Source organism: Prionailurus bengalensis, chromosome E1 (genome assembly GCF_016509475.1).
Source record: "Prionailurus bengalensis isolate Pbe53 chromosome E1, Fcat_Pben_1.1_paternal_pri, whole genome shotgun sequence".
In the NCBI taxonomy this organism is placed as follows: domain Eukaryota; kingdom Metazoa; phylum Chordata; class Mammalia; order Carnivora; family Felidae; genus Prionailurus; species Prionailurus bengalensis.
Genome location: NC_057347.1, coordinates 46447037 through 46474139, shown reverse-complemented (window position 1 = coordinate 46474139; position 27103 = coordinate 46447037). Strand labels below are relative to the sequence as shown.

Below are 27103 nucleotides of genomic sequence, written 5' to 3'. Positions count from 1 at the left end.
CTGTGGGACTATCACCCAGCTGTACAAATCCAAGTAATTAATATAACTTATAAAGTCAAAATTATAATATTCAACTTGCTCTTAACATACCAGTCTCTTGTTATGTTCATATTCTTTCTTGACAAGTACAGTAAGGAGGTCATGCTTTTTTAAGGCTTCTTCTATCTTTAGGGGGGAAAGGAAGGAAGGAGGTTATAATGCTATTCACTAGATTCTAAAAGATTAGCTCTTCCCCTTTCCCCTTCCTAGTCCTATGCCTGAGATTGACAGGTAACTTACTTCATCCTGGAGTTTCTTCTTTGATCGATTTTCTCTACATGCATCTTTTCTGAGCTGTTCAACCTGTGTAATTTGCTGTTTCCACATTTTGCTTAGTGTTTCACCAGAAACATAGAGAAATGGAAACTGCTCCAGCATGAGGGGCAAGAGGCTGTGTTCATTCACTTTCACTGCAAGGTAAAAAACAAAACAAAAAACAAAAAAAACCCAAACCCCCCTTCACCTGAGAGATTTGCTGACAGCTTTTAACAATAACTCTCATTCTACCTTCCTGGTAGAGCAAAGCTTATCTAAGTGATGCAGTTCAGATCCTGAAAAGAATACTTCCAGAAGTACGTCATTAACTTTTGCCCTCCTTCTCTGATCCCAGCACACCAACTACCAGAAAGGATGAAAATAAGCCCAAGAGATCTGACTGATGACACACGGTTCTCATGAAGTCCGTCCTGACTGGTCGGCTGACTCAGCGACTGGGGCGGACGCTGTGTGTGTGGTCACGCACACGCTTCCCGGCCCTACTGGGCGGCAAAGTCTGTGTCTGATGGGATGTAGTCAGAAGGCCAGCGGTGTTTGAAACTGAACCCTGGCATTTCACATGACTTTGTTTTCCTTTTAACAGGACTCTAATGCTCACTGGCACCAACTGTCGATGTAACAGGAGCTGGATGGGCCATCTGCTTGCTTTGGACCTCCTCTTTGGTTCTACCGACTTGCCAGAAACAAAGATAAGGCAATTAAAGTGTGAGTGAGCAGAGTGAGGCTGAAGCTGCAGCAACAGGTAGTAGGCCTACCCTGTCTCTGGTACCAATATATAGGCCTCCCTAAGGTATTAAGAGTTTTAAATAAATGCCTTAAGAGTTTTATCTCTCTCTACAGAAATCAAGCATATGGCAGTAATAAAAGAGGGCGCTTTCTCCAGCTAACTGGCAGATGTGAAGTTTTCAGTGCTGTGTCCCTTGGAATGTAGCACACACTTTCAAAGGATGCCAGTTTTCCGTGAAGCACAATTTTGTGGTTCTTACTTGGAACTGCTTTATTTGGCTTTGGCCAGCCACCTCTTGGACTTGGAGTTGTGGTCTTTCTAGAGTAAGTCTTCCAGGGCTGACTACGTTTTGTTGGAGTTCCTTTATGAACAGCTTCTCTGTATATTTTTTCCTTGGAAGCAGACATAAAACACGATAGAAATAAGATAGAAGTCTAATAACTTTCATATATTATCTTAAGTATTACATACTGATAAAATAGCTAACCAATCCCCAACCAAACGGTCGTACTTTACATTTCTAAAATCTGGTGTTTGTCCACTCTAAGTTAAAAGCATCTTTTGGCTTCTAGCACCTCTTGGAATTTGAAAAAGCGCTGAATCTTTTTTGAGTTTCATAGTCACCAGAGTCCCACACCCTAAATACAACCACCAGTAATACTTCGATGTACTTGCTTGACACCTTTTTCCATGTAGATTAAAAAAGTGCTTAAATAACATTTAGTTGCAATCATAATGTATTTTATATCCTGTTTTGTTCACGAACATTTCAGCACAAGCATTTTTCCTGTTTTCACTTAGTTTCTGTAACCATCCTTTTGAAAGGCAATGAAAATTTATGCTTTGGGTTTCTTCTCATCAGGCATAGAACAACTGAGATTATCTAACTCCCCTTTAACCTGTCAGCCTCAACTAGCTTTTAAACTACTGGTCAACCGCTAAACAACAGAACCACATAAGAACTGATGGCAGTTTGGGGCAGGAAGGAAAAATGCTAGTATTCTCTGATACCATGTCTTGCCACATTTTAGCAAGTTGGCTACCCTATAAATAAGAGAAAATCCTGCTTCGTGAAATCCTTTTTCCAAGGAGCTAATGAGTAAGGCCCTGTTCTTTTTTCCTTTTAAAAAGATCATCTCTGTACTTGGCACTGATCTGATCAAATTGCATTTATTACAGCAGAGACTTTTACCCACTGTTTCCTCATCGTTATTTATTCCTAGAGATCCAATATTCTCTTGAACTTTATTTCTTCTTAGCTCCCTTTCAAATGCTTCCGTTATTGCCTAGAGGAGAAAAAGCCATATATTATAATTATTAAAAACATATACAAATGAAAATATAAGGAACAAAATTCACCTAAGTTCCTTGCAGACTCCACTATCCTAAATGTACATTATTTAACAGACATGTAATTGGGACATAAAGTTTTACACAATACACTTTTTTGTTCTCAGGTTTTGTAATTATTTTGATAGTCCCTTGAGTAGAAGTTACATGCTGAGTTGAAGTTACATGTCATTATAAGACATATGAATGCATTTTAGTTTTTCACTAATTATAAAATATACTATAGCAAACAATGTTAGTGTTCTAAATTTATGCTGCATTTCAAACTCCCTGTTCCACAGCAGAAGTCTTCCTTGGTACTCATGCATTCTCCATGTTGAATTCTAACCACCTCCTCTCATTCCTGTCTTGAGCACTTAAATCCTATCTGTAACTCAGCAGGCCTATCACTTTTAACCCACCTCAAATTCTCATCCTCTCTGAAGCACTCTGCAAATATCAACCCACATTGATCTACTCTTTCTGAATCCACTGGAGTGCTGGATTATATGTGACAAGGTTAGTTTTCTTAGAGTATCACACGTTTTATGGTGCCTAATGGGAGACATAAAAGCTTTGCCACATCATTTCCTATCATTCACTTAGTTCAAGAATATTAAATGCAATTGAAGCATGTTCACTGTAGCACTTGGTTGAGGGTAAATGGTATTGCCTGCTACTCAATAGGAATCAAGAGATGGGATGTACCTTTGCTTGGAATTGGTGGATATCTGCCTCTTTAGGCTTTCGCTGCCGTTTTCTCTCCATATGGAACTGTGTGTTTTTGTTAACTGGAGATGGAGAGAGCGAATGAGATCTGTAGGGTGGCCTTCTATGCATAGGAACTCCTATAACGTGGAAGAGACATGCACCATTAGTTCCTGATAGCCAGAAATATTAAGGTGGAAATCTAAGTTGACTTTTACCAAATCCAAAAAAGAGTGACTGTGAATGTGCTAAACATACTCTCTCCTGTAACGAATTCGTATTTATTTATATGTTTAGTCACACCAAGTAAACAGATAAAGGCACATAAATGTATACAGCCTAAAAGAAGTGGAAGGAAGTGGTGGTGGAGGAAGAAAATGTTACACCATCCAAGCCGCATGTCTGCTATCCCTTTATACCTATCTCGGTCCTGAGGAGGCAGGACGTAAGTATATATACATCTCATCCCGACGAAGCAGCATGCTTAGAAGACAAAGTTAATGTAGGTCATCATTTTGTAAGTAAGTCCCAATTTTTCCCTACTAAGTAATTTAGCCTTCCTAACAATTGCACACTGCCTAAGACATCTAACAAATCACTTTTCTTCACAAATGTTTTTAATGCTCCGCTGTGTATAGTTGTGCTAGGGCATCTGGTAGTTGTGTAGAGGGGGACTCCATGCCTTTTCAGAAAAGTGAGTAATTCTAAGATCAAGAAACTAGTGTGGTATCTTGCTAAATAAACCTTCCAAGAGAACTGAAATTTCCCTAAGCTTTTATTTTTTTCAGTCTTTTAATTCAAATCTTTTAAATTCACTTTGAATGTAAGGTATTAAGGGCGTGCCTGGCTGCCTCAGTCAGTGGGGCACATGACTCTTGATCTCAGGGTCGTGAGTTCAAGCCCCATGTCAGGCACTGATATTCGTAATTAAAAAAAAAAAAGATATTAAGAAAAACTGACTTGCACAATTTACTTTTTAATTTTTTTTAATGTTTGTTTATATTTTGAGTGAGTGAGTGAGCAGGGGAGGTGCAGAGAGAGACAGAGACAAAGAAAGAATTTGAATCAGGCTCCAGGCTCTGAGCCGTCACCACAGAGCCTGATGCAAGGCTCAAACTCATGAGCTGAGCCACGAGATCATGACCTGAGCTGAAGTCAGATGCTCAACCAACTGAGCCACCCAGACACCCCCACAATTTACTTTAAATGATGCTTTCATGACATCTTACTATGTGCACAATGTATTCTTTAGAAACTGAAGATCCAATTAAAATAGCACTGTAACTTACTATGAGTTTTCAAAATAGGATAGATGTGTATGTGTATAGCAAGCGAAACATGTAGCTTACTAGGTGAGGCTTATCTAGAGATTACTTGAGAAAGTTTAAGGGGGGGGGGACATGAAATAACCAAGGGAAGAAAGTAATTTTGGGGTAAAAAGAAATTCTACTAGATGTAGATCCCAGAGAAACTTTCTCTAAAAAAGTAAACTCTACCCTCTACATGGGGCTCGAACTCATGACACTGAGATCAAGAGCTCCATGCTTTACAACCTGGCCTGGAGATCCTAGAGAAACTTTGCACATTATAGGTTGTTCATTGCAAAACTGTAGTTAGGAAAAGTAGAAACAATCTACATGTGCTGAAATAGAGGAAAAGGGTGATCTATATATATTCATACAAATGGAGTATATCATATGAACTTACAGTTCATTCATTTTAACTATGTATCTGTATCAACACAGATTTCCAAAACAAGAGAAAAAAGTTACAGAATAATACGGTATCTATATAAATTTAAAAACAATAGCATTTATAAATATGAGCTGTTACAAGTATAAAAAAAGGGATGAGAAGGTTCAAGATGGCAGTTTAGAGGCTCCTAAATTCACCACCTCCCCAGGATGCACTGAATTTACAGCTACATAGACGGAACAATTCCCTCTGAAAGGAATCCAGAAACTAGCTGAATGACTTCTACACCTCAAGTGAATGAGAAAAGAAAACCCAACCTCATCTTCTGGGAGCCATTAAGAACAAAGACGGCAGTCTGACAATCACAAAAGTTTGGCACAATCAAGAACTAGGGATGGGCTGAATGATGAGTGCTCTCCTACACAAGATGACTCCTTAAAGCCTGGGAGAGGTGGGTGTTACCTAGTGCACAGAGACCGACACAGGAAAATGAACAAAAAGAGTATGTTGTAAACAAAAGAATAAGATAAAACTCAAACCTTAATGAAACAAAAATAGGGATTTACCTGATGAAAACTTAAAAATAATGGGCATAAAGAGCCTCCACAAGGTCAGGAGAACAATTTCACAAGTGAAAGTGAGAATTTCAACAGAGAGAGATAAACCAAAGTCCCATTATTGAAAAATACAGTAACTAAACTGAAAAATTCCATACAGGGATTCAACAGAAAACTAGAGGAAGCAGAAAAAATAATTACCAAACTCAAAGACAGGACAGTGGAACTTATCCAAACAGATGAGCAAAAAGAATGAAAAAGAGTGAAGACAGCTTAAGGGATTTGTGGGACACCATCAAGTGGAGCAATATTCACACTATAGAGGTCCCAGAAGGAGGAGAGAGAGAAAAAGGCAGAAAGCTAATTCAAAGAAATAATGGCTGAAAACTCCCCTAACCTGGGTAAAGGAAACAGACACCCAGATTCAGGGAGCCCAGAAACTTTCAAATAAGATGAATCCAAAGATCCCACTCTAAGACACATTATAACTAAACTGTCAAATTTAATTTGAGAGAATCTTAAAATCAGCAAGAGAAAAACAACTTGTTATTTACCAGGGAACCCCCATATGACTATCCTTAGATTTTTCAGGAGAAAGTTTGCAGGCCAGAAGGGAATGGCACAATATATTCAAAATGCTGAAAGAAAAAAATGGCCAAGGAAAACTATTTTACTCGGCAAAACTGTCCTTTGGAACTGGAGAAATAGTTTTCAAATAAGCAAAAGCTGAAGCAGTTCACCAACACCAGAACAGCCTTAAAAGAAATTTTAAAGGCGCTTCTTCAAAAAGAAATAAAAGGGTGCTATTTAGTAACAGGAAACCATATAAAAGTAAAATCTCACTGGTAAAAGTAAATATATAATTCAGGAAAGTCCAACATTGTGACAGTGGTGGGTAAAGCACATGTAAATCTGGCATAAAGGTTAAAAGAAGTAGCAAAAACAACTACAATAATTTGTCACTGGATACACAAGATGAAAAGATGTAAATTATGGTATCAAAAACAAAGTATAGGAGCAGGAAGAGAAACCTACAATACACAAAAAATAAAGAAGTGTAAGCATACCCTTAAAGAAAATCATCAAATCACAAAGCAAGCAAGAGAAGGAACAGAGGTATTACAAAACAGCCAGAAAACTAACCAAATGTCAACACTAAGTTGACACCTATTAATAATTACTTTAAATGTAAATGGAGTAATTTTTCCAATCAAAAGACACAGAGTGGCTGAATGGATTAAAAAGAAAACACAACTACACACTGACTCTAAATAGAGACTCACTTTAGGTTTAGGGACACTGTCCACGCAGAATAAAAGTGAAGGGATAGAAAAAGGCATTTCACACAAATGGAAACCAAAAGAAAGCTGTGGTAGCTATACTTTTATCAAACAAAACAAACTTTTAAGACAAAGACAGTAACAAGAGACAAAGGCGACTGTTACATAATGATGGAAATGTTATATACTGTTTATTAACACTTCTTAGTATTTATGTATCCAACATAGGAGCATATAAAGATGCTTAAATTCCATACTTTTGACCAGATAACAGACATTTACAGAATATTCTATCCCAAAGCAACAGAATATACATTCTTCTTAAGCATACAAGAACATACTCCAGGACCAATCACATGTTAGGGCACCAAACAAGTCTTAAGTTAGAAAATTGAATCCTATCAGGCATCTTTTCTGACCACAATGGTATGAAATTTAGAAAGCAATTACAAGAAGAAAATGGACAATCAGTTCACAAACATCTGCAGATTAAACAACATGCTGCTGAACAACTAAAAGGTCAAAGAAGAAATCAAAGGAGAACTTTTTAAAAATCTTCAGATGGAAAAGGAAATACAACATATCAAAATTATAGGATGTAGCAAAAAGAAGTTCTAAGATGGAAGTTCATAGCAATAAATGCATACGTCTGAAAACAGGAAAGATAGGACACCTAAAGTAGTATAAGCAGCAAAATAAAAAACAAGTGGAACTACATCAAACTAAAAGTCTTCTGGAATGGGAAAAAGTTTGCAAATTAGAGATCTGATGAGGGGTTAATATCCAAAATACATAAAGAACTCATACAACTTGGGATGCCTGTGTGGCTCAGTTGGTTAAACCTCCAGCTCTTGATTTTGGCTCAGGTCATGATCTCACTGTGAGATTGAGCCCTACATCTGGAGAGCCTGCTTGGGATTCTCTCTCTGCCTCTCTCTCTGCCCCTCCCCTGCTCACGTGTGTGCTCTCTCTCACAAACTGAAACCAAAAAACAAATGTGTACAACTCAATAGCAAAAACCAAATTTAAAAATGGGCAAAGGAACAGAATAGACATTTTCCAAAGAAGATCTACAAACGACCAACAGGTACATCAAGTGCTCAGCAGCACTAATCATTACAGAAATGCAAATTAAAACTACAATGAAGTATCACTTCATGCCTATTAGAATGGCTACCAACAAAAGACAAGACATAAAAAGTGTTGGCAAGGATATGGAATAAAGGGAACCCTTGTGCACTGTTGGTGGGAATGTAAACTGGTACAACCAGATGGCAGTTCCTCAAAAAATTAAAAATAGATGCATTACCATATGATGCAGCAATTTCATCTTTTGAAATACATCCAAGGAAAACAAAAACACTGTTGAAAAGATTATCTGCTACCCCATGTTCACAGCAGCATTATTTATAATAGCCAAGACACGGAAACATAAATGTACAATGATGGATGAATTATTCAGTCATAAAAAAGAAAATCCTATCATTTGTGACAACATGGGTGGACCCTCGGAGGATTATTGTATGATCTCACTTGTAAGATCTAAAAGAAAAAGAAACCAAACACTTAGATGTGGAATCTACAAAAAAAAAAAAAAAAAAAAAAAAAAAAAAAAAAAAAGCTAAACTCATAGAAAAAGAGACCAGATTTCTGGTTATCAGAGGCAGGGGGTGGGTGGAGGAATTTGATGAAGGTGGTCAAAAGGTACAAGCTTTTAGTTATAAGATAAATTAGTACTGGGAATATAATGTAAAACATGACTATAGTTAATTCTGCCATATGGTATATTTGAAAGTTATTGTAGATCCTAAGAGTTCTCAACACAAGGGAAAACTTTTTTTTCTTATATCTATAGGAGACAATGGATATTAACTTATTGTAATCATTTCATATGATAGGTAAATCCAGTCACTGCACCATATACATACACAGTGCTATTTATCAACTAGATCTCAAAAAAATTGGGAGAAAAAAAGAAACAACATCTCAAACAACCCAAATTTACACTGTAAGGACCCAGGGAAAAAAGAACAAAGCCCAAAGTTGGAAGGAAGGGAATAACAATGATCGGAACAGAAATAAGTGAAACAGACAACAACAACAAAAGAAAGGTCAATGAAACTAAGAGCTGTGTTTCTTTGAAAAAATAAGGATAAACATTTATTTAAATTTTTTTAAATGTATGTATTTATTTTGGGAGAGAGAGAGAGCAAGCAGGGGAGCAGCAGAAAGAGAGGGAGACAGAATCCCAAGCAGGCTCCACACTGTCAGCACAGAGCCTGATGTGGGGCTCGAACTCATGAACCATGAGACCATAACCTGAGCGGAAACCATGAGTTGGATGCTAAACCAACTGAGCCACCCAGGTGCCACATAAAATAGAGATAAACCTTTAGCCAGACTTACCCAAGGGAAAAAGAGGAAAGACTCAAATAAAATTGGAAATGAAAAAGGAGACATTACAACTAATAAATACCACAGAAATACAAAGGATCCTAAGAAACTACTATGAACAATTTTATGCCAACAAATTGAACAACCTACAAGAAATGGATAAATTCCTAAAAACATCAAATGTACCAGGATTTAGTCATGAAGAAATAGAAAACCGGAAAAACTAATTACAAGTAAGATTACATCAGTACTCAAAAACCATCCAACAAAAAGTCAGCTTCACTGGTAAATTCTACCAAACATTTAAAGAAGAATAGCAGTCCTTCTCAAACTCTTCCAAAAAACAGAAGAGGAAGAACACTTCCAAACTCATTCTAGAAGGCCAGCATGATGATGAACATCAATGCAAAATGAATATGGATGAACACTGATGTGAACGAAAATCCTTAACAAAATAATTAGCAAATGAGTTCAACAGTATATTAAAAGGATCACACACCATATGAAGTGGGATTTATTCCAGGAGTGCAAAGATGGTTCAACATCCACCAATCAATGTGATTCACATTAACAAAATGTAGGATAAAAATACGATCATCTCAACAGACACAAAGAAAGCATTTAATAAAATTCAACATCCATTCATGATAAAAACTCTCAACAAACTGTGTATAAAGGGAATGTACTCAATATAATAAAGGCCATATTTGATAAGCCCACAGCTAACATTATAGTCAAGGGTGAAAAGCTAAAGTGTTTCTTCTCATTTCAGTAACAAGACAATACCTACTCTCACTACCTTTATACATATACATATGTTGTATATATACACGTGTACAATATAGTAGTGGAAGTCCTAGCCAGACCAATTAGGTAAGAAAGAAAGCATTCAGGGGCACTTGGCTGGCTCAGTCAGTGGAGTATGTGACTCTTGACCTCAGGGTTGTGAGTTTAGGTTGCGTGCAGAGATTACTTAAAAATAAAATCTTTAGGGGCACCTGGGTGGCTCAGTTGGTTAAGTGTCAGACTTCAGTGCAGGTCACGATCTCATGGTTCATGAGCTCGAGCCCCACAATGGGCTTTGCACTGATAGCTTGGAGCCTGCTTCAGATCCTCTCTCTGCCCCTCTCCAGCTCACACTCTTTCTCTCAAAAAATAAATAAAAAAACAAAGCTGCAAGATACAAAATCAGTATACAAAAATCAGTTACCTTTTATATGCTAATAACTATAAGAAAGAGAAATTAAGACAACAATCCCATTTACAATGCTTCAAAAAGACAGCCATAAAAAATGAAATCTTGCAATTTGCAACATGGGTGATCTAGAGAATAGAATGCTAAGTTAAATCAGAGAAAGACAAATACCATATGATTTCACCTGTATGTGAATTAAAAAAAAAAAAAAAAAAGACAACAACAACAAAAAACAGACTCTTAAATACTCTGGCAACTGGTGGCTGCCAGAGGGGAATAGGAGGGAGATGGGTGAAATAGATAAAGCAGATTAAGAATATACTGATCTTGATAAGTACTGAGAAATTTATAGAATTATTGAATCGCTATACACCTGAAAGTAACATTGTATATTAATTATACTTGAATGATAATTCAGAAAAGAATAAAATACCTAGGAATAAACTTAACCAAGAAAGTGAAAAACCTGTACACTGAAAGCTACAGGACACCGATGAAAGAAAGACACAAATAAATGGGAAGATATTCCATGCTCAAGGATTGAAAGCATTAATACCGTTACCACCCAAGTGATCTACAGACTCAATGTAATCCCTATCAAAATCCCAATGGTATTTTCACACAAATAGAATAGCCACAAAATTTGTATGGAACCACAAAACACCTCAAATAACCAAAGTGGTCCTTAAAAAGGAGAACAAAGCTGGAGACATCACACTTCCTGATTTCAAACTGTATTACAAAGCTATAGTATCAAAACAATATGGTACTGACGTAAAAGACACACAGATCAATGGAACAGAATAGAGAGCCAAGAAATAAACCCCCATATATATTGTCAATTAATTTACAACAAGTGACCCAAGAATATTCAATAGGGAAAGGAGAGTTTCTTCAATAAATGGTGCTAGAAAAACTGGACAGCCACATTTCACAAGGATGAAACTGTAACCTATCTTACGCCATATGCAAATATCAACTCAAAATGAACTAAAGATTTGGATGTAAGACCCGAAATCATAAACTCCTAGAAGAAAACAGGGGGTAAGCTCCTTGCCATTGGTCTCAGCAATCATTTTTTTGGATATGACACCAAAAGCAAAAGCAACAAAAGCAAAAATCAGCAAGTGGTACCATACCAAGCTTCTGCACTGCCAAGGAAACTATCAACAAAATGAAAAGGCAATCTACCAAACAGGAGAAAATATCTGCAAATCAGATATCCGATACAGGATTAATATCCAAAATATATAAGGAACTCATACAACTTAATAGTAAAAAAAACCTATCCAATTAAAAAAATGGACAGAGGAACTGAATAGATATTTTTCTAAAGACAACACACAAAGAGCCAAGAGGTATGCGAAAAGGTGTTCAACATCACCATCAGAGAAATGCAAATCCAAATCACCATGAGATGTCATCTTACGCTGATTAGAATAATGACTATTACCTTTTTTTTTAAGTTTATTTTGAGAGAGCAAGTGAGCATGCATGCGAGTGGGGGAGGGGCAAAGAGAGGGAGAGAGAATCCCAAGCAGGCTTGAAGTGGGGCTTGATCTTATGAACCGTGAGATCATGACCTGAGCCGGAATCAAGAGTTGGACACTTAACCCACTGGGTCACCCAGGCGCCCCAGAATAATGGCTATTATCAAAAACACAAGAGATACCAAGTGTTGGAGAGGATGGAGAGAAAAGGGAACCCTTGTGCATTGTTAGGGGGAATGTAAATTGGTGTAGCCACTAAGTAAAACAGTATTCAAAATAAATAAAACAGTATGGAGGTTCCTTAAAAACTTAAGAACACCAAATGACCCAGAAGTGAAAAGAAATCACTACCTCAAAAAGATACATGCACCCTCATGTTCACTGCAGCATTATTTAAAATAGCAAAGATATAGAAACAACCTAAGTGCCCATCCACAGATAAATGGATAAAGAAAAAAACATATATAAACAGGTATTATTCATCCATAGAAAAAAAAGGAAATCCTGCCATCTATAACAGCATGGATGGCTTTGAGGGCATTGTGGTAAGTGAAATAAGTCAAAGAAAGACAAATAATGTATGATCTCACTTATATGTGGAATCTAAAACACCAGACTCACAGACACAGAGAATAGAATAGTGGTTGCCAAAGGTGGGCGTGAAGGTGCTCAAAAGGTACAAACTTCCAATTATAAGATAAATAAGTTCTGGGGATATAATATACAGCATGGAAACTATAGTTAACAATACTATATTGCATATTTGAAAGTTGCAAAAAAATCAACCTTAAAAGTTATTAACAAAAAATTTGTAACTATGTCAAGTGATATTAACTAAACTTACTGTGGTAATCATTTTGCAATATATAAATATATCAAGGGGCGCCTAGGTGGATCATTTGGTTAGGTGTCTGACTCTGGATTTTGGTTCAGGTCATGATGTCATGGTTCATGAGTTCCAGCCCTGCATCAGGCTCTGCACTGCCAGTACAGAGCCTACTTGGGATTCTCTCTCTGCCCCTCTCCCACTCTTGCTCACTCTCTCTCAAAAAAAAATAAACGTAAAAAAAAATACATACATATATATGTGTGTGTGTGTGTGTATATATACACACACACACACACATATATACACACACACACATATATATAAACATGTCAAATCATTACACTGTACACCTTAAATGATTTTATTACGTGTGCTGAAGCAAGCACCTATACACCTTAAACAAATACAATGTTATATGTCAATTTTATCTCAAACAAAAAAATCAATAAACAATAAAAACTGGGATAAGAAGATATCAACTTTGAGAGAATTGTTTCTTTGAAGGAGGAAAAAAATGGACTGCAGGGAGGGCAGAGGGGATTTTAACTCTTATTTTTAAACAAAAAAGGTGTAAAGCACACATATAACTGTTAGCATCTGCTACTTTTAGATGGTGAAGATAGAGCTATTATTTTTTATCCTTTTACGTATTTCTAAAATATTTAAAACAAAAAAGCCAGTCATTATAGACCAATGGATGTGCCTGCATGGTTCCCTAGGACCTCATCCTGGCTTCTCTGGGAGAAGAAGTACCTGGCCTTCGCTTCTTCGGCCCATACTCCATGATGCTGTCACTGTGTTGAGACAGTGTCTCATCATTTCCACTCTCCATCTCTTCATTTCCAATATCATCTTCGTAGCCAGTCTTTTCTTTAATTCGATCACCCAGGGCACTTTTTAACATCTATTGAGAAAATACTTTTTAACATCTTTCATTGATTTCAGCAGAATGCAAGTAAGAAAGAGTAGACAGAATCTTTAAAAAGCTTCTTCTCGGGGCGCCTGGGTGGCTCAGTCGGTTAAGCATCCGACTTCAGCTCAGGTCACGATCTCACGGTCCGTGAGTTTGAGCCCCGCATCGGGCTCTGGGCTGATGGCTCGGAGCCTGGAGCCTGCTTCCGATTCTGTGTCTCCCTCTCTCTCTGCCCATCCCCCGCTCATGCTCTGTCTCTCTCTGTCCCAAAAATAAATAAACGTTGAAAAAAAAAAATTTTTTTTTTTAAATTTTTTTTAAAAAGTAAATAATTAAGTGAATAACTTTCATCAGAATTCAACAAAAATCTGGTTAAATCCATACCAAATTTGGTTATATTATGAAAGGCTAGGTGGAGATGACTTCTCATCCTATGTCCTATCTGCCTGATTAAGGGAACATTTTTACAGTAATTAAGACACAACTAATTTTAGTACCTTAGCTTAGCTTCCATCTTCGACTGGAAGACCACTTAAATACTCACCAACTATGGCAATTGCAATATAGATAAAAAACAAGACTTGCCCAATCTAGTTCAGAGAGCCGTTGAGAGAGTTTCTCGGAAACTGCGTGTATTTCTTGTTCTGTTAACCTCTTCCTTGCCCTCTGGGAGAAGGGTGAATCCCAGGATGAGACTGTAGGTCTACCTTCATATCTGTAATAAAATGACCATGTGACATTTAAGTAGCCAAGTAACATTACTTAGACAAAATAGTCTAAGTAATAGTAATAGTAATAGTAATATTACTATTACTATACTAAGTAATAGTAATAGTCTAAGTAATAGTATACTATACTAAGTATACTAAGTATACTAAGTATAGTATACTATACTAAGTAATAGTAATAGTCTAATGCATGCTTTAACAGATTCATACTGGTCTTCACAGCTAAGGTCAGACAGTACACACCTTTCTTCAAATCCCTTTGCAAACAGACTAAAAACAGAGTGCAGTAATATTACCTTTTTCCTGTGGGAAGTTTCCTTGTCCTAGGGCTTTGGATCTGAGCTGAAACCATTTCCTGTTTGCTATCTTTAGGCAACTTAGAAGTTAAGAGAACTCTATTATCTGATTCCTGTTAAAAACAAAGAGTTGATTTGAAAAGGATACAAAGATGTCACATAAAAACATTTTCGGTGGGGGAGGAAAAGGGAGGTCCTATGGCACACAACTAGGTACCTTTATTCTCCACGTTTTACTTTTTTAAACATATTTGTCAAAATACTCTCTTGATCCTCAATACCAAAGGAACAAATGTCTATAAACATGTACTCAGACAAAAAGTGTGGGTCAGGATGCCATTCAAATATAAAGGCAGGTGAGGTGTTCTCCAACAAGAAAATTCAAGGGTTATGGCTAAACCTGGACAATGAAAAAGTGATCAAATCACAAGTGGTGAGTACTAAAATAATTCTCTTTGGTATCAAGAAGTCAACAGAAACTGTCTAAAATTGAAACAGTTAAAAATCAAACGTTATGAATATAAATGCTTAACATTTTTAACAATTTATTTCTTAACTTCAGAGGAAATCTTATGAAGAGACATTTGATGTTTAAGAATCTCTTCAATTTAGGGTGCCTGAGTAGCTCAGTCGTTTAAGTGTCCGACTTCAGCTCGGGTCATGATCTCATGGTTTGTGGGTTTGAGCCCCACGTCGGGCTCTGTGCTAACTAAGAGCTCAGAGCCTGGAGCCTGCATTGGATTCTGTGTCTCCCTCTCTCTCTGCCCCTCCCCTACTTGTGCTCTGTCTCTCTCTCTCAAAAATAAATAAAACATTTTAAAAAGTTAAAAAAAAAAAAAAAGAATCTCTTCAACTTCACTTATGTGTTTCTTGTGTAAGTGAAATTAAACTTAACGCTTTTTAGTAAATAACAAGTATAAAAACAATCACATTTTTAAAAACTTATTATTGAAGTTTAAGTGTCCTGCTGAAGAATTATTTCAAAAGGAGTATTCCCATTTAAATGCCACTCAGGTCAGGAAATAGAATATTACCAGCAACTCAGAAGCCCTTCTACCACCCCTCTCTAAAAGTCCCCCAAATGTAATCATAATCCTAGGATCCCTTTTTTCTAACTTATCCACCTTCCTACCTGAATAGATGCACAGAATGTTTAGAATGATGGCCACCTAATGCTAATGATGCTCATTTCATCTTCATACTTCTATGTACTCTGAATTTTTTAATAATGAAAATGTATCATTGTTTATAAATTCACCACCTGCATATCCCTACATGTTCGTTTCTAGGAGGATAGGGACAGGATAATTATAAAAATGGATTTTTTTCTTCCTAAAGTACAGTAGAAGCAAAAAGACCAAGATATTACTAGCAGTTCACACTGGATAATAGGAATACGGATGAAAGGTTGTTTTTCATACTTTCTTATTAAATTTTCAGTGATTTAACTAGGGACATAGAATACGGGTTCTGAAACTAGAATATTGAATTAAAAAAAAAAAAGGTTTTTTTTTTTTTAATGTTTATTTATATTTGAGAAAGAGAGAAAGTGAGAAAGAGAGAGCGCGTGTGTGAGCACGCCTGAGCAAGAGAGGGGCAGAGAGAGACAGAATCGGAAGCAGTCTCCAGGCTCTGAGCTGTCAGCACAGAACCCAACAAGGGGCTCGAATTCATGAGCCGTGAGATCATGACCTGAGCCAAAGCCGGACGCTCAACCAACTGAGCCACCCAGGTGCCCCTAGAATACGGAGTTCAAATCCCGACTCTACAGTTGTTGTGTGACCTCAGACTAGATACTTAATCTCTTTATATCAGCTTCCCCTTGGGAAATTAAAAAAAAAGTACCTACTCCACAGCTGTTGAGGAGTAAATTACTCAATACCAGTAAAGTACCTAGAACTGTGCATGACACAAAATAAACAATGTGTCATTAGCTCTTACTATTTTCCTTTCTATACATTCATCCCCACTGTTCTAGAGTAAGAACATGTAAGTATACCCAGAGGCAAAATTTAAGAAGTACGGTGCTTGGGTTAGTGCAGTGTCTATAATTACCATTCTAGCAGAGACGTCTTTAAATTGATAGACATCCATCTCATTGAAAGTAAGCTTTTCCACTTACCACAGAAAATGCAGTGCCCTCTCCAGTAGAATTCACAGCAGGGGAGATGTGACTTGAGCGCAAGTATTCTTTTCCTATGGGACAGGGTGCTCGAGGCTCTGAAGGGTGGTAGGGTGGATGTAAAGGAATAGCTGATTGAATAGGCTCCCCTAGTTTCCTAGCACTTGGAATCACATCCACAGAAGGAATTTCCACTAAGTAGCAAAAATAAAGTGGACATTAAGATGAAACTGTAAGAAACACATCATTTGATATATATACATGCCTATAGGTACTAAAAACCTAAATGGCTGGAATACAGCTACAGAAATTATGGTTCATCCACAGGTTATACAGCTAGTTCGCCATTAACAATGACTTTATGTAATACTAACTAATAAAAATCCCAGACATAACAGTAAGAAATGAGAATATTTTTCAAATTGCTATGTTTTGTCATTCCTTAATAACTGGAAGACCGTAAACTGATGTGCTAACATATGAGAAACTTGTATTGTCCTAAAGTCTTTGAGAGAAGAGTTAGAAAATAGCAGATGCACAACATGTGACCAAAAACCATCTTAAGAAATCAGAACTCATAATAGGAAATGTTTACAAATATAATCATGTAAAACCAAAAAGAATCACATAAAGCGTAAAGCAACAAAAGTGAAAAGACTAATAGCATCCGAAAGTATCCCAGGAAACAACTTTTGGCTCTAACTCACAGCAGTAGTCTCACTAATAACACGTTACTACTCACTGTCTTCAACAAAGGATGTCCTACTCTTGGACAAAAAACTAGATGAGGGAGGGTGTAGCACTTCTTCATGTAATAGAGTTGGGGCTTTTTTGGACTGCATTTGGTTAGGGCCTTCGGTACCTAGAAAAGAAAATATTAAAAAAATTTTTTTACTGCCGAATGATATACTAAAAACCAAGAATTTTGTATCCAGAGGATATAAATCTCAGGAATGACGTAATCCTAGAACTATGTTGGTCTGATTGTTCAAACTACCCATTACTTTTAATAACCACCAGAGAGTAAGATCTAGTTCTATAGCCCAGAACCATTTATACAAATTAAAAACAAAGCTTCACATCACATTGCTTTGCTTTAGAAAAATAGGTGCCACAAAAACAGACACATAGATCAAAAGAACAGAAAAGAGAGCCCAGAAATAAACCCCATGCTTATATGGTCAATTAATCTACAACAAAGGAGGTAAGAATATACAATGGGGAAAGGATAGTCTCTTCAATAAACGATGGTAGGAAAACTGGACAGCTATATGCAAAAGAATGAAACACCATACACAAAAATTACCTCAAAATGGATTAAACAACTAAGTGTGAGACATGAAACCACAAAATTCCCAGAAGAAAACATATGCAGTAATCTCTTTGACATCAGCCTTAGCAACAGTTTTCTGATAGGTCTCCTCAGGCAAGGGAAACAAAAGCAAAAAATAAACTATTGGGATTACACTAAAATAAAAACTTTCTGCACAGCAAAGGAAACCATCAACAAAATAAAAAAACTACTGAACAGGAGAAGATATTTGCAAATGATATATCTTTTTTTTTTTTTAATTTTTTTTTCAACGTTTATTTATTTTTGGGACAGAGAGAGACAGAGCATGAACGGGGGAGGGTCAGAGAGAGAGGGAGACACAGAATCGGAAACAGGCTCCAGGCTCCGAGCCATCAGCCCAGAGCCCGACGCGGGGCTCGAACTCACGGACCGCGAGATCGTGACCTGGCTGAAGTCGGACGCTTAACCGACTGCGCCACCCAGGCGCCCCAACAAATGATATATCTTATAAAAGATTAATATCCACAATATATAAAGAACTTTATAACTCAACATCAAAATCCAAAAAAAAATCCAATTAAAAAATAGGCATAGGACCTGAATAGATGCTTTTCCAAAGAAAACATACAGATGGCCAACAGACACAAGAAAAGGTGCTCAACATCACTAATCATCAAGGGAAATACATATCAAAATTACAATGAGCTATCACTTTATACTTGTTAGAAAGGCTTGAATCAAAAAGACAAAAAGTAAGTGTTGGCAAAGATGTGGAGAAAAAGGACCTCTTGTGCACTGTTGGTGGAAATGTAAATTGGTACAGCCACTATGGAAAATAGTATGAGCGTTCCTCAAAAAATAAATAAATAAAAACAGAAATCCCTTATGTTCCAGTAATTCCACTACTGCATATTTACCCCCAAGAAAACAATAACACTAACTTGAAAAGATATATGCACCCATATTTACTGCAGTATTTACAATAGCCAAATATGGAAACAAACCCACTGTCCATTGATAAATGAAGGAATAAAGATGTGGCGCGCGTACACACACACACACACACACACAGAGGAGTATTAGTCATAAAAAATGAGATCTTGCCTGGGAATGCAAGCTGGTGCAGCCACTCCGGAAAACAGTATGGAGGTTCCTCAAAAAACTAAAAATAGAACTACCCTACGACCCAGCAATTGCACTACTAAGCATTGATCCACGGGATACAGGTGTGCTTTTTCAAAGGGACACATACACCCCCAGGTTTATAGCAGCACTATTAACAATAGCCAAAGTATAGAAAGAGCGCAAATGTCCATCGATGGATGAATAAAGAAGATGAGGTGTATATACACAATGGAGTATTACTCGGCAATCAAAAAGAATGAAATCTTGCCATTTGCAACTACGTGGATGGAACTGGAGGATATTATGCTAAACAAAATTAATGAGAGAAAGACAAATATCATATGACTTCACTCATATGAGGACTTTAAGAGACAAACAGATAAACATAAGGGAAGGGAAGCAAAAATAATATAAAAACAGGGAGCAAAGCATAAGAGACTCATAAATGTGGAGAACAAACAGAGGATTACTGGAGGGGGTGTAGAAGGGGGGATGGGCTAAATGGGTAAGGGGCATTAAGGAATCTACTCCTGAAATCATTGTTGCACTATACGCTAACTAATTTGGATGTAAATTAAAAAAATAAAATAAAATAAAAGGAGAGCTTGCTATTTACAACATGGGTAGACTTAGAGAGTATCACACTAAGTGAAATAAGTCAGAGAAAGACAAATACCATACGATTTCACTTATATATGGAATCCAAAAAACAAAGCAAAAGAACAAACAGAAAAAGAAGAAAAAGATGCATAAATACAGAGAACTGATGGTTTCTATACAGGAAGTAGTAGGGGGATGGGCAAAATGGGTAAAGAGGAGTGGGAGGCACACAGGCTTCCAGTTATGGACTGAAAAGTCCCAGGGATGAAAGGAACCTCATAGGGAATATAGTCAACAGAATTAATAATAATGTATGGTGACAAATGGTAACTATACTTGGGGTGAGCATAGCGTAACATATATAGTTGTCAAATCACTATGTTGTACACCTGAAACTAATGTAATATTGTGTCAACTATACTTCAATTAAAAAAAAATCAAAATAACAAAAAAAAAAAAAAAGGAAAAATATTCCATGCTCCTGGATAGGAAAAACAAATATTGTTAAAATGTCAATACTACCCAAGGCAATTTACATATTCAATGCAATCCCTAACAAAGTAACACCAGCATTCTTCACAGAGCTAGAACAAACAATCCTACAATTTGTATGGAAACAGAAAAGACCCCAGGTAGCCAAAGCAATCTTGAAAAAGAAAACCAAAGCTACAGACATCACAATCCCGGACTTCAAGCTGTACTACAAAGCTGTAATCATCAAGACAGTATGGTACTGGCACAAAAACAGACACTCAGATCAATTCAACAGAACAGAGAATCCAGGAATGGACCCACAAACGTATGGCCAACTCATCTTCGACAAAGCAGGAAAAGAATATCCAATGGCATAAGGACAGTCTCTTCACCAAATGGTGCTGGGAAAACAGGACAGCGACATGCAGAAGAATGAACCTGGACCACTTTCTTACACCAGACACAAAAATAAACTCAAAATGGATGAAAGACCTCAATGTAAGACAGGAAGCCATCAAAATCCTCGAGGAGAAAGCAGGCAAAAACCTCCTTGATCTTGGCCACAGCAACTTCTTACTCAACACGTCTCCAGAGGCAAGGGAAACAAAAGCAAAAATGAACTATCGGGACCTCATCAAAATAAAAGCCTTCTGCACAGCGAAGGAAACAATCTGCAAGACTAAAAGGCAACCGACGGAATGGGAGAAGATATTTGCAAATGACACATCAGATAAAGGGTTAGTATCCAAAATCTATAAAGAACTTATCAAACTCAATACCCAAAACACAAATAATCCAGTGAAGAAATGGGCAAAAGACATGAATAGACACTTCTCCAAAGAAGACATCCAGATGGCCAACTGACACATGAAAAAATGCTCAACATCACTCATTATCAGGGAAATACAAATCAAAATCACAATGAGATACTACCCCACACCTGTCAGAATGGCTAACATTAACAACTCAGGCAACAACAGATGTTGGCAAGGATGTGGACAAAGAGGATCTCTTCTGCACTGCTGGTGGGAATGCAAACTGGTGAGCCCACTCTGGTAAACAGTATGGAGGTTCCTCAAAAATTGAAAATGGAACTACCCTAGACCCAGCAATTGCACTACTAGGTATTTATCCAAGGGGATACAGGGATGCTGTTTCAAAGGGGCGCATGCACCCCAATGTTTATAGCAGCGCTATTGACAATAGCCATAGAAAGAGCCCACATGTCCACTGATGGATAAATGGATACAGAAGATGTGGTGTATATATATATACAATGGAGTATTACTTGGCAATCAAAAAAAAAATGAAATCTTGCTGTTTGCAAATATGTGGACGGAACTAGAGGGTATTATGCTAAGCAAAATTAGTCAGAGACAAATCTCATATGACTTCACTCATATGAGGGCTTTAAGACACAGAACAGATGAACATAAGGGAAGGGAAGCAAAAATAATATAGAAACAGGGAGAGGGCCAAAACATAAAAGACTCTTAAATATAGAGAACAAACAGAGGGTTACTAGAGGGGCTGTGGGAGGACGATAGGCTAAATGGGTAAGGGGCATTAAGGAATCTACTCCTGAAATAACTGTTGCACTATATGCTAAATAATTTGGATGTAAATTAAAAAAAATTTTTTAAATTAAAAAAAAAAGAAAACCACATAGATCGCCCTGCAAAAAAAAAAAAAAAAAAAAACAAACAAGCAAAATAAAATTACTCATATGCCTTGCCTGCTTCAGATTCTGTGCCCCGCCCCTCCACGCCACCCCTGCTTGTGCTGTCTCTTTCAAAAATGAATAAACATTAAAAATTTTTTTTCTTAATGTTTATTTTTGAGAGAGAGAGTAATGTTTATTTTTGAGAGAGAGAGAGACAGAGACCGTGACTGGGGGAGAGGGAGAGAGAGAGAGACACACACACACACACAGAATCTGAATCAGGCTCCAGGCTCTGTGCTGTCAGCACAGAGACCGATGGGGGGCTCGAACCCACGAATGGTGAGATCATGACCCAAATGGACGTCAGACACTTAACCGACTGAGCCACCCAGGTGCCCCACTGTATGACTGTATTTTAAAAGAACATATGTGAGGGGCGCCTGGGTGGCTCAGTCAGTTGGGCATCTGACTTCAGCTCAGGTCACGATCTCACTGCTCGTGGGTTCGAGCCTTATGTCAAGCTCTGTGCTGACAGCTCAGAGCCTGGAGCCTTTCTCTGATTCTGTGTCTCCCTCTGTCTCTGCCTGCCCCTCTTCCGCTCACACACTGTCACTTTCTCTCAAAAATAAATAAACTTTAAAAACAAATAAAGAACATATGCAATGCACATTTGCATATCTGTAAGTAAAGAAATCAAAATGTTAATGGTGATTTTCTCTAGGTCAGAGGTTGGCAAACTATGGCCCAAGGTCCAAATCTGACTCACCAACTGTTTTTGTAAATAAAGTGTGTGTGTGTGTGTGTGTGTGTGTGTGTGTGTGTTTTAAGATTTTATTTTTAAGCAATCTCTACATTCATCATGGGGCTCAAACTCACGACTCTGAGATCAAGAGTTGCATGCTGTACCGACTAAGCTAGCCAGGTGTGCCTAGCTTGTGTTTTACTGGAATATACTCATACAAATAGGTGCGAGAATTGTAGAAATGCTGTTCTGTGGGTATATCTCTGAGCTACGAATCCTGGTTGATACCATAATAAAAAATTTATAGGTCAAATTGTTTTGTCTAACTTTTGAATGCTTAATATTTAATCAGCTTTATAATGTTACTAGAGAGCTGTACTAAAATAGTTCTGAAATTGAGGGAATATCCACTTTGCTCCCTTAGAAATCTACAATACATAAACTTCCCACAAACAAAACAGACTTACGACTCCTCCTCTACAAATGACTATTTATCCCTTCTTCAATTTAATGAAAGACTTCACCATAAACTTACTCCTCACTTTGAAGGTATGAGAATGTATCCTGAAAACTCAGTTACTAAAGTGGTTAACTGACATAATCACACTAAAAGTGGAAAATTCACCTTGCACAAACTCCATGCAACGTATTTCAAGACACTGCATATTTTAAAATGTCTGACGTTCATTTGATGTCTCTTAAAATCCAGCAAACACATCTTTTTATGCTCTCCTTTTCCACAACCCAGAGCAACAGGGCCATTTTCACATCAACATGTTTAAAATATGTGAATCTCACTCCATAACTTCATATTTTACACGAAGAGCATCTAAGATCTAATACTCAAAATTCATAACGTGGTCCACAATTTCTCTACTACCTAAACTAAATTTGTCATCAACTTGACTCCAGGCTAATTCATTTTTACCTGAGTCCATTTTTTCTTCAGTTTCTTGGATGACAAAGAAACTCATATGCTGTTTCTTTTTGATAAAATTTCTCCAAAATTTCATGCTTAGTTAACATTTGGCACTTTTAATTTGTCAGACTGAAAGTGACACACTCAAATTTCCTTATAATTTTTAGACTGTTTTAGGATATACTGTTTTATTACTGAAAAGTCTCTGGACTTGTCTACTGCAAGCATTAGTAAGTATAATAAACATATATGACATTTCATAAATAAGGGGGAACCCTGGGTAGGAAAAAATGGGTGAAGATGGTCAAAAGGTACAAGTTTCCAGTTAAGTCATGGGAATAAAATACACAGCATGACTATAGTTAATACTATAAGTTGCTAAGAGAATAGATCTTAACAGTTGTCATCACTATCTACGGTGACAAATATTAACTAGACTTTTATTGGGACAGTCATTTCACAACACATGTAAACATAAAATCCATAGATTGTATATCTGAAACATAATGTTACATGTTCATTATATCTCAATTAAAAAAATAAGATTCATAGCCCAGAAATTGAAGCCTAAGTTAGATGCCTATGAATGTATACGGTGACAGTTATCTGATGACTTAAATCCAAATATAAAAGGAAGTTACCATAGCCCTTAATGACACCAAACCAAAACACCTCAGCCTGGCTTTTCTCTCAACCTTTTCTCTTTTGCCTTAATTGCATTATAACCCGAATAGTTAAAATCTGAAAACAACTCACTTACAGATGCAACCTTTCTACACGGTAGTTGCTATCACAGAACACCATTTCTAAAATCATAGTCCCTTCCATCTTCTGTCAATCCACCTGACTCTCTTCCTTCAAGAAGCATTCTTTTGTTACTTTCAATTGACTCTGGTCATTCTGTTACTTCGCTCATCCCAGTGGCAAGTAGTCTACTGTCTAACCTTCCATATTGAGGTTCTTTGAACATTAATTCCTTGGATTTCAATGTCTATTCTTTGGAACCAAAGTACTAATGCTCAAAGGGATTTCTCAGATGGTTTTGCTGAATTCTCCAATTTCACATGTTAAGAAACGGGCTCAGGAAAGATAAGGGCCTTGTCCAAAGTCACATAGCCAGTAGCAGAGTCTGGATGAGAATTTGGCCACTGGATTCCCAATTTAATATACTTAATGCCTATCCAGCATTCCTGTTCTTCCATTAAAAAAATACAAACCACAACTTATTTTGGGCTTGGTGTTCTGAGAAGCTCTAAAATACTAAGATGAATATGAATAATTTTACTATGTATTTCACTTACTTGTCTTACTTATTGGCTGCCTCCCCAAGCAGAATACAAGCTCCATGAGGGAAGGGATTGGTGTCTATTTTGTTAACCACTATAACACCACTGCTTGGCACAGGGAAAGCACTAAATATTTGCTGAATGAGTCTGGTGTGGCTACTGTCCCTGGAACTCACAGTTTATAAAACAAACATACTCAGAATTATTATACAATGTGAGAATAGTATTACCAAAATAAGATGAGAAGGCCACAGTGTAGAAATAGAGCCTCAGAATCCAGGCATGTGGGGGAGGCTGGGCTTTGTAGGGTGAATTTGCCAGGAATAGAGATGAAGAAAGAGCACCCCAGCAGAAGAAACAACATGAAGGCAGAAAAGAGCATGACAACTAAGGTAGGCAGGACAGGAAGTGGGATGAAGGACAGGAAGGTACGAGGCTCAAAATGGGCCTCAAAGATATTCAGGCTTACTGTGTATGAGCAGCAGACTCTTGGAAATGTAGCCTGATCCCTGGAAGAAGAACTGCCACTGGATATACTGACTTGTTTGAAACCATGAAAAGAGTGAGTCATCCAGTTTAGGAAAACTATACTTAGGGGGTAATCTGAAGGTGAGTAGACTATTAAGTTGCATTCAGAATTCTCTTCTCAGGGTATCAGGTCCCACATATTATATGACAAACTTGCTCATGTGCCTATAACTCCTACTTGTTTGATTTCAGGTAACTGTTCATATTTAGGTTAATCATGGTATACTCTGGAAATTCAATTCTAAGGTCGAGTTACAACTCTCTCTATTCTTCTCAACTGTAAACATTCCTAAGAATAACTTTTTATTTTCATAGTTGTATGCTGAATAACAGGTATCTGAAGTTTACTTACCATTACTTCTTAGAGAAAAGGTGTGTGCTGTGTCTCCGAGTCTAATTACTTCACCAGTGGATTCTGTTTCATCTCCATCCCAAGAGGGGCCCAAAGCCTCAGATGACAAGGAGCACCTGAAAGAATTCCCTTACTTACTTGGGCCCAGCCTAACCCGAGGGCCCCTCCTGACGAAAGCTGCCTTAAACAGCCTGCCTATGAGTATTCAGACTGCTCATTGCTATGTGCAGAAAAAGGGCAAGACACTCCCTTCTGCTGCTTATCACTTTTTGGTGTTTATCTGTTTTAACTCATATACGTATGGTAGAAATAGCCGTGTAGAAAGTGTCAAGCATTAAGTGCATAGGAGAATACACACAGAAAACAATAAACATTGGATACTCTACGGGTGTGGGGGTGGAATCTGGGTAGGGTATGAATTTTGCATTAAATATCCTTGCATTGCTTCACTTTTGCACTGTAAAAAAAATCTAATAATAAAAAAAAAGTGAAGAAATTCATCTCATGGTGGTCTCCTTTAAGACAGGTTTTCCACAATGTACTATACCTAAACAGGAAGATATTGCCTGTGTCTTTCAAATCATGACAAATTCCATAAAAAAAATGGAAAGTCATACATTTAAAAGTCATAGCATTATGTTCAACCCATAGGTAGAACTACCATCACATCTGTAATGACATTATATTTTGTCTATAAAAGTTGCAGGTATTTTAAAACTCTGATATTTGTTAATGAGTTAATGTTACTGATTCATGAGGATACAGTAACGAGTGATTTTATACTGCTGGTGAGTGTATAAACTGTCATGGCCTTTTCAGAAAGCAGTCTGGCAACTTTTAATAGGCTTACAACATTCATACTCTTTGGATGTAGCTTAAAGAGCAAACACAAGCATGTATCACATTTTCAAAAACTATAAAAAAACTCAGAAACATCCACCTCCACTTTAGAGGACTGGTTTAGCCCATTGTGAAGCACCTATATGGTCTGTTATACAGGGATTAAAAATTATTATAAAGAATTTAACAACTCGGAAAAAGACTTGATATGTAAAATTTTTAAATGCGGGAAACAAAACTATGTAAACGATATGACTAAGTAAAAAAAAAAAAAAAAAAAAAAAAAAAAAACATTATAAAAAAGACTCAAGTAGGGGTGCCTGGGTGGCATAGTCGGTTAAGCGTCCGACTTCAGCCAGGTCACGATCTCGCGGTCCGTGAGTTCGAGCCCCGCGTCAGGCTCTGGGCTGATGGCTCAGAGCCTGGAGCCTGTTTCCGATTCTGTGTCTCCCTCTCTCTCTGCCCCTCCCCCGTTCATGCTCTGTCTCTCTCTGTTCCAAAAAATAAATAAACGTTGAAAAAAAAAAATTAAAAAAAAAAAAAAGACTCAAGTATAACAAAACATTAACAAGCCTTTGTTTAGTTCTGAATGGTAGAGCTCATCTTTTTTTTTTTTTCACTTGTTTTTTATTTCTTCGTACTTTCCAGGATTTCTACAGGGAACATAAACTATTTTGATGACCAAGGGAAAAATAAAAAAAT

At 37.2% G+C, this 27103-nt stretch overlaps 1 protein-coding gene across 1 annotated transcript in view; it reads right to left on the bottom strand.

The window, feature by feature from the left end:
- The window catches only part of CEP95 (centrosomal protein 95), a 42721-nt gene that overhangs the window by 3951 nt on the left and 11667 nt on the right, over nucleotides 1-27103 (bottom strand). Inside the window, exons 6-16 of the mRNA XM_043585000.1 lie at nucleotides 25562-25677; nucleotides 17321-17440; nucleotides 16579-16772; nucleotides 14457-14569; nucleotides 14018-14147; nucleotides 13273-13423; nucleotides 3080-3219; nucleotides 2239-2328; nucleotides 1302-1434; nucleotides 280-449; nucleotides 91-165 (exon numbers count right to left, since the gene is read on the bottom strand). Of these exons, the coding sequence (XP_043440935.1) occupies nucleotides 91-165; nucleotides 280-449; nucleotides 1302-1434; nucleotides 2239-2328; nucleotides 3080-3219; nucleotides 13273-13423; nucleotides 14018-14147; nucleotides 14457-14569; nucleotides 16579-16772; nucleotides 17321-17440; nucleotides 25562-25677 (1432 nt within the window). The remainder of the gene's footprint in view (nucleotides 1-90; nucleotides 166-279; nucleotides 450-1301; nucleotides 1435-2238; nucleotides 2329-3079; nucleotides 3220-13272; nucleotides 13424-14017; nucleotides 14148-14456; nucleotides 14570-16578; nucleotides 16773-17320; nucleotides 17441-25561; nucleotides 25678-27103) is intronic.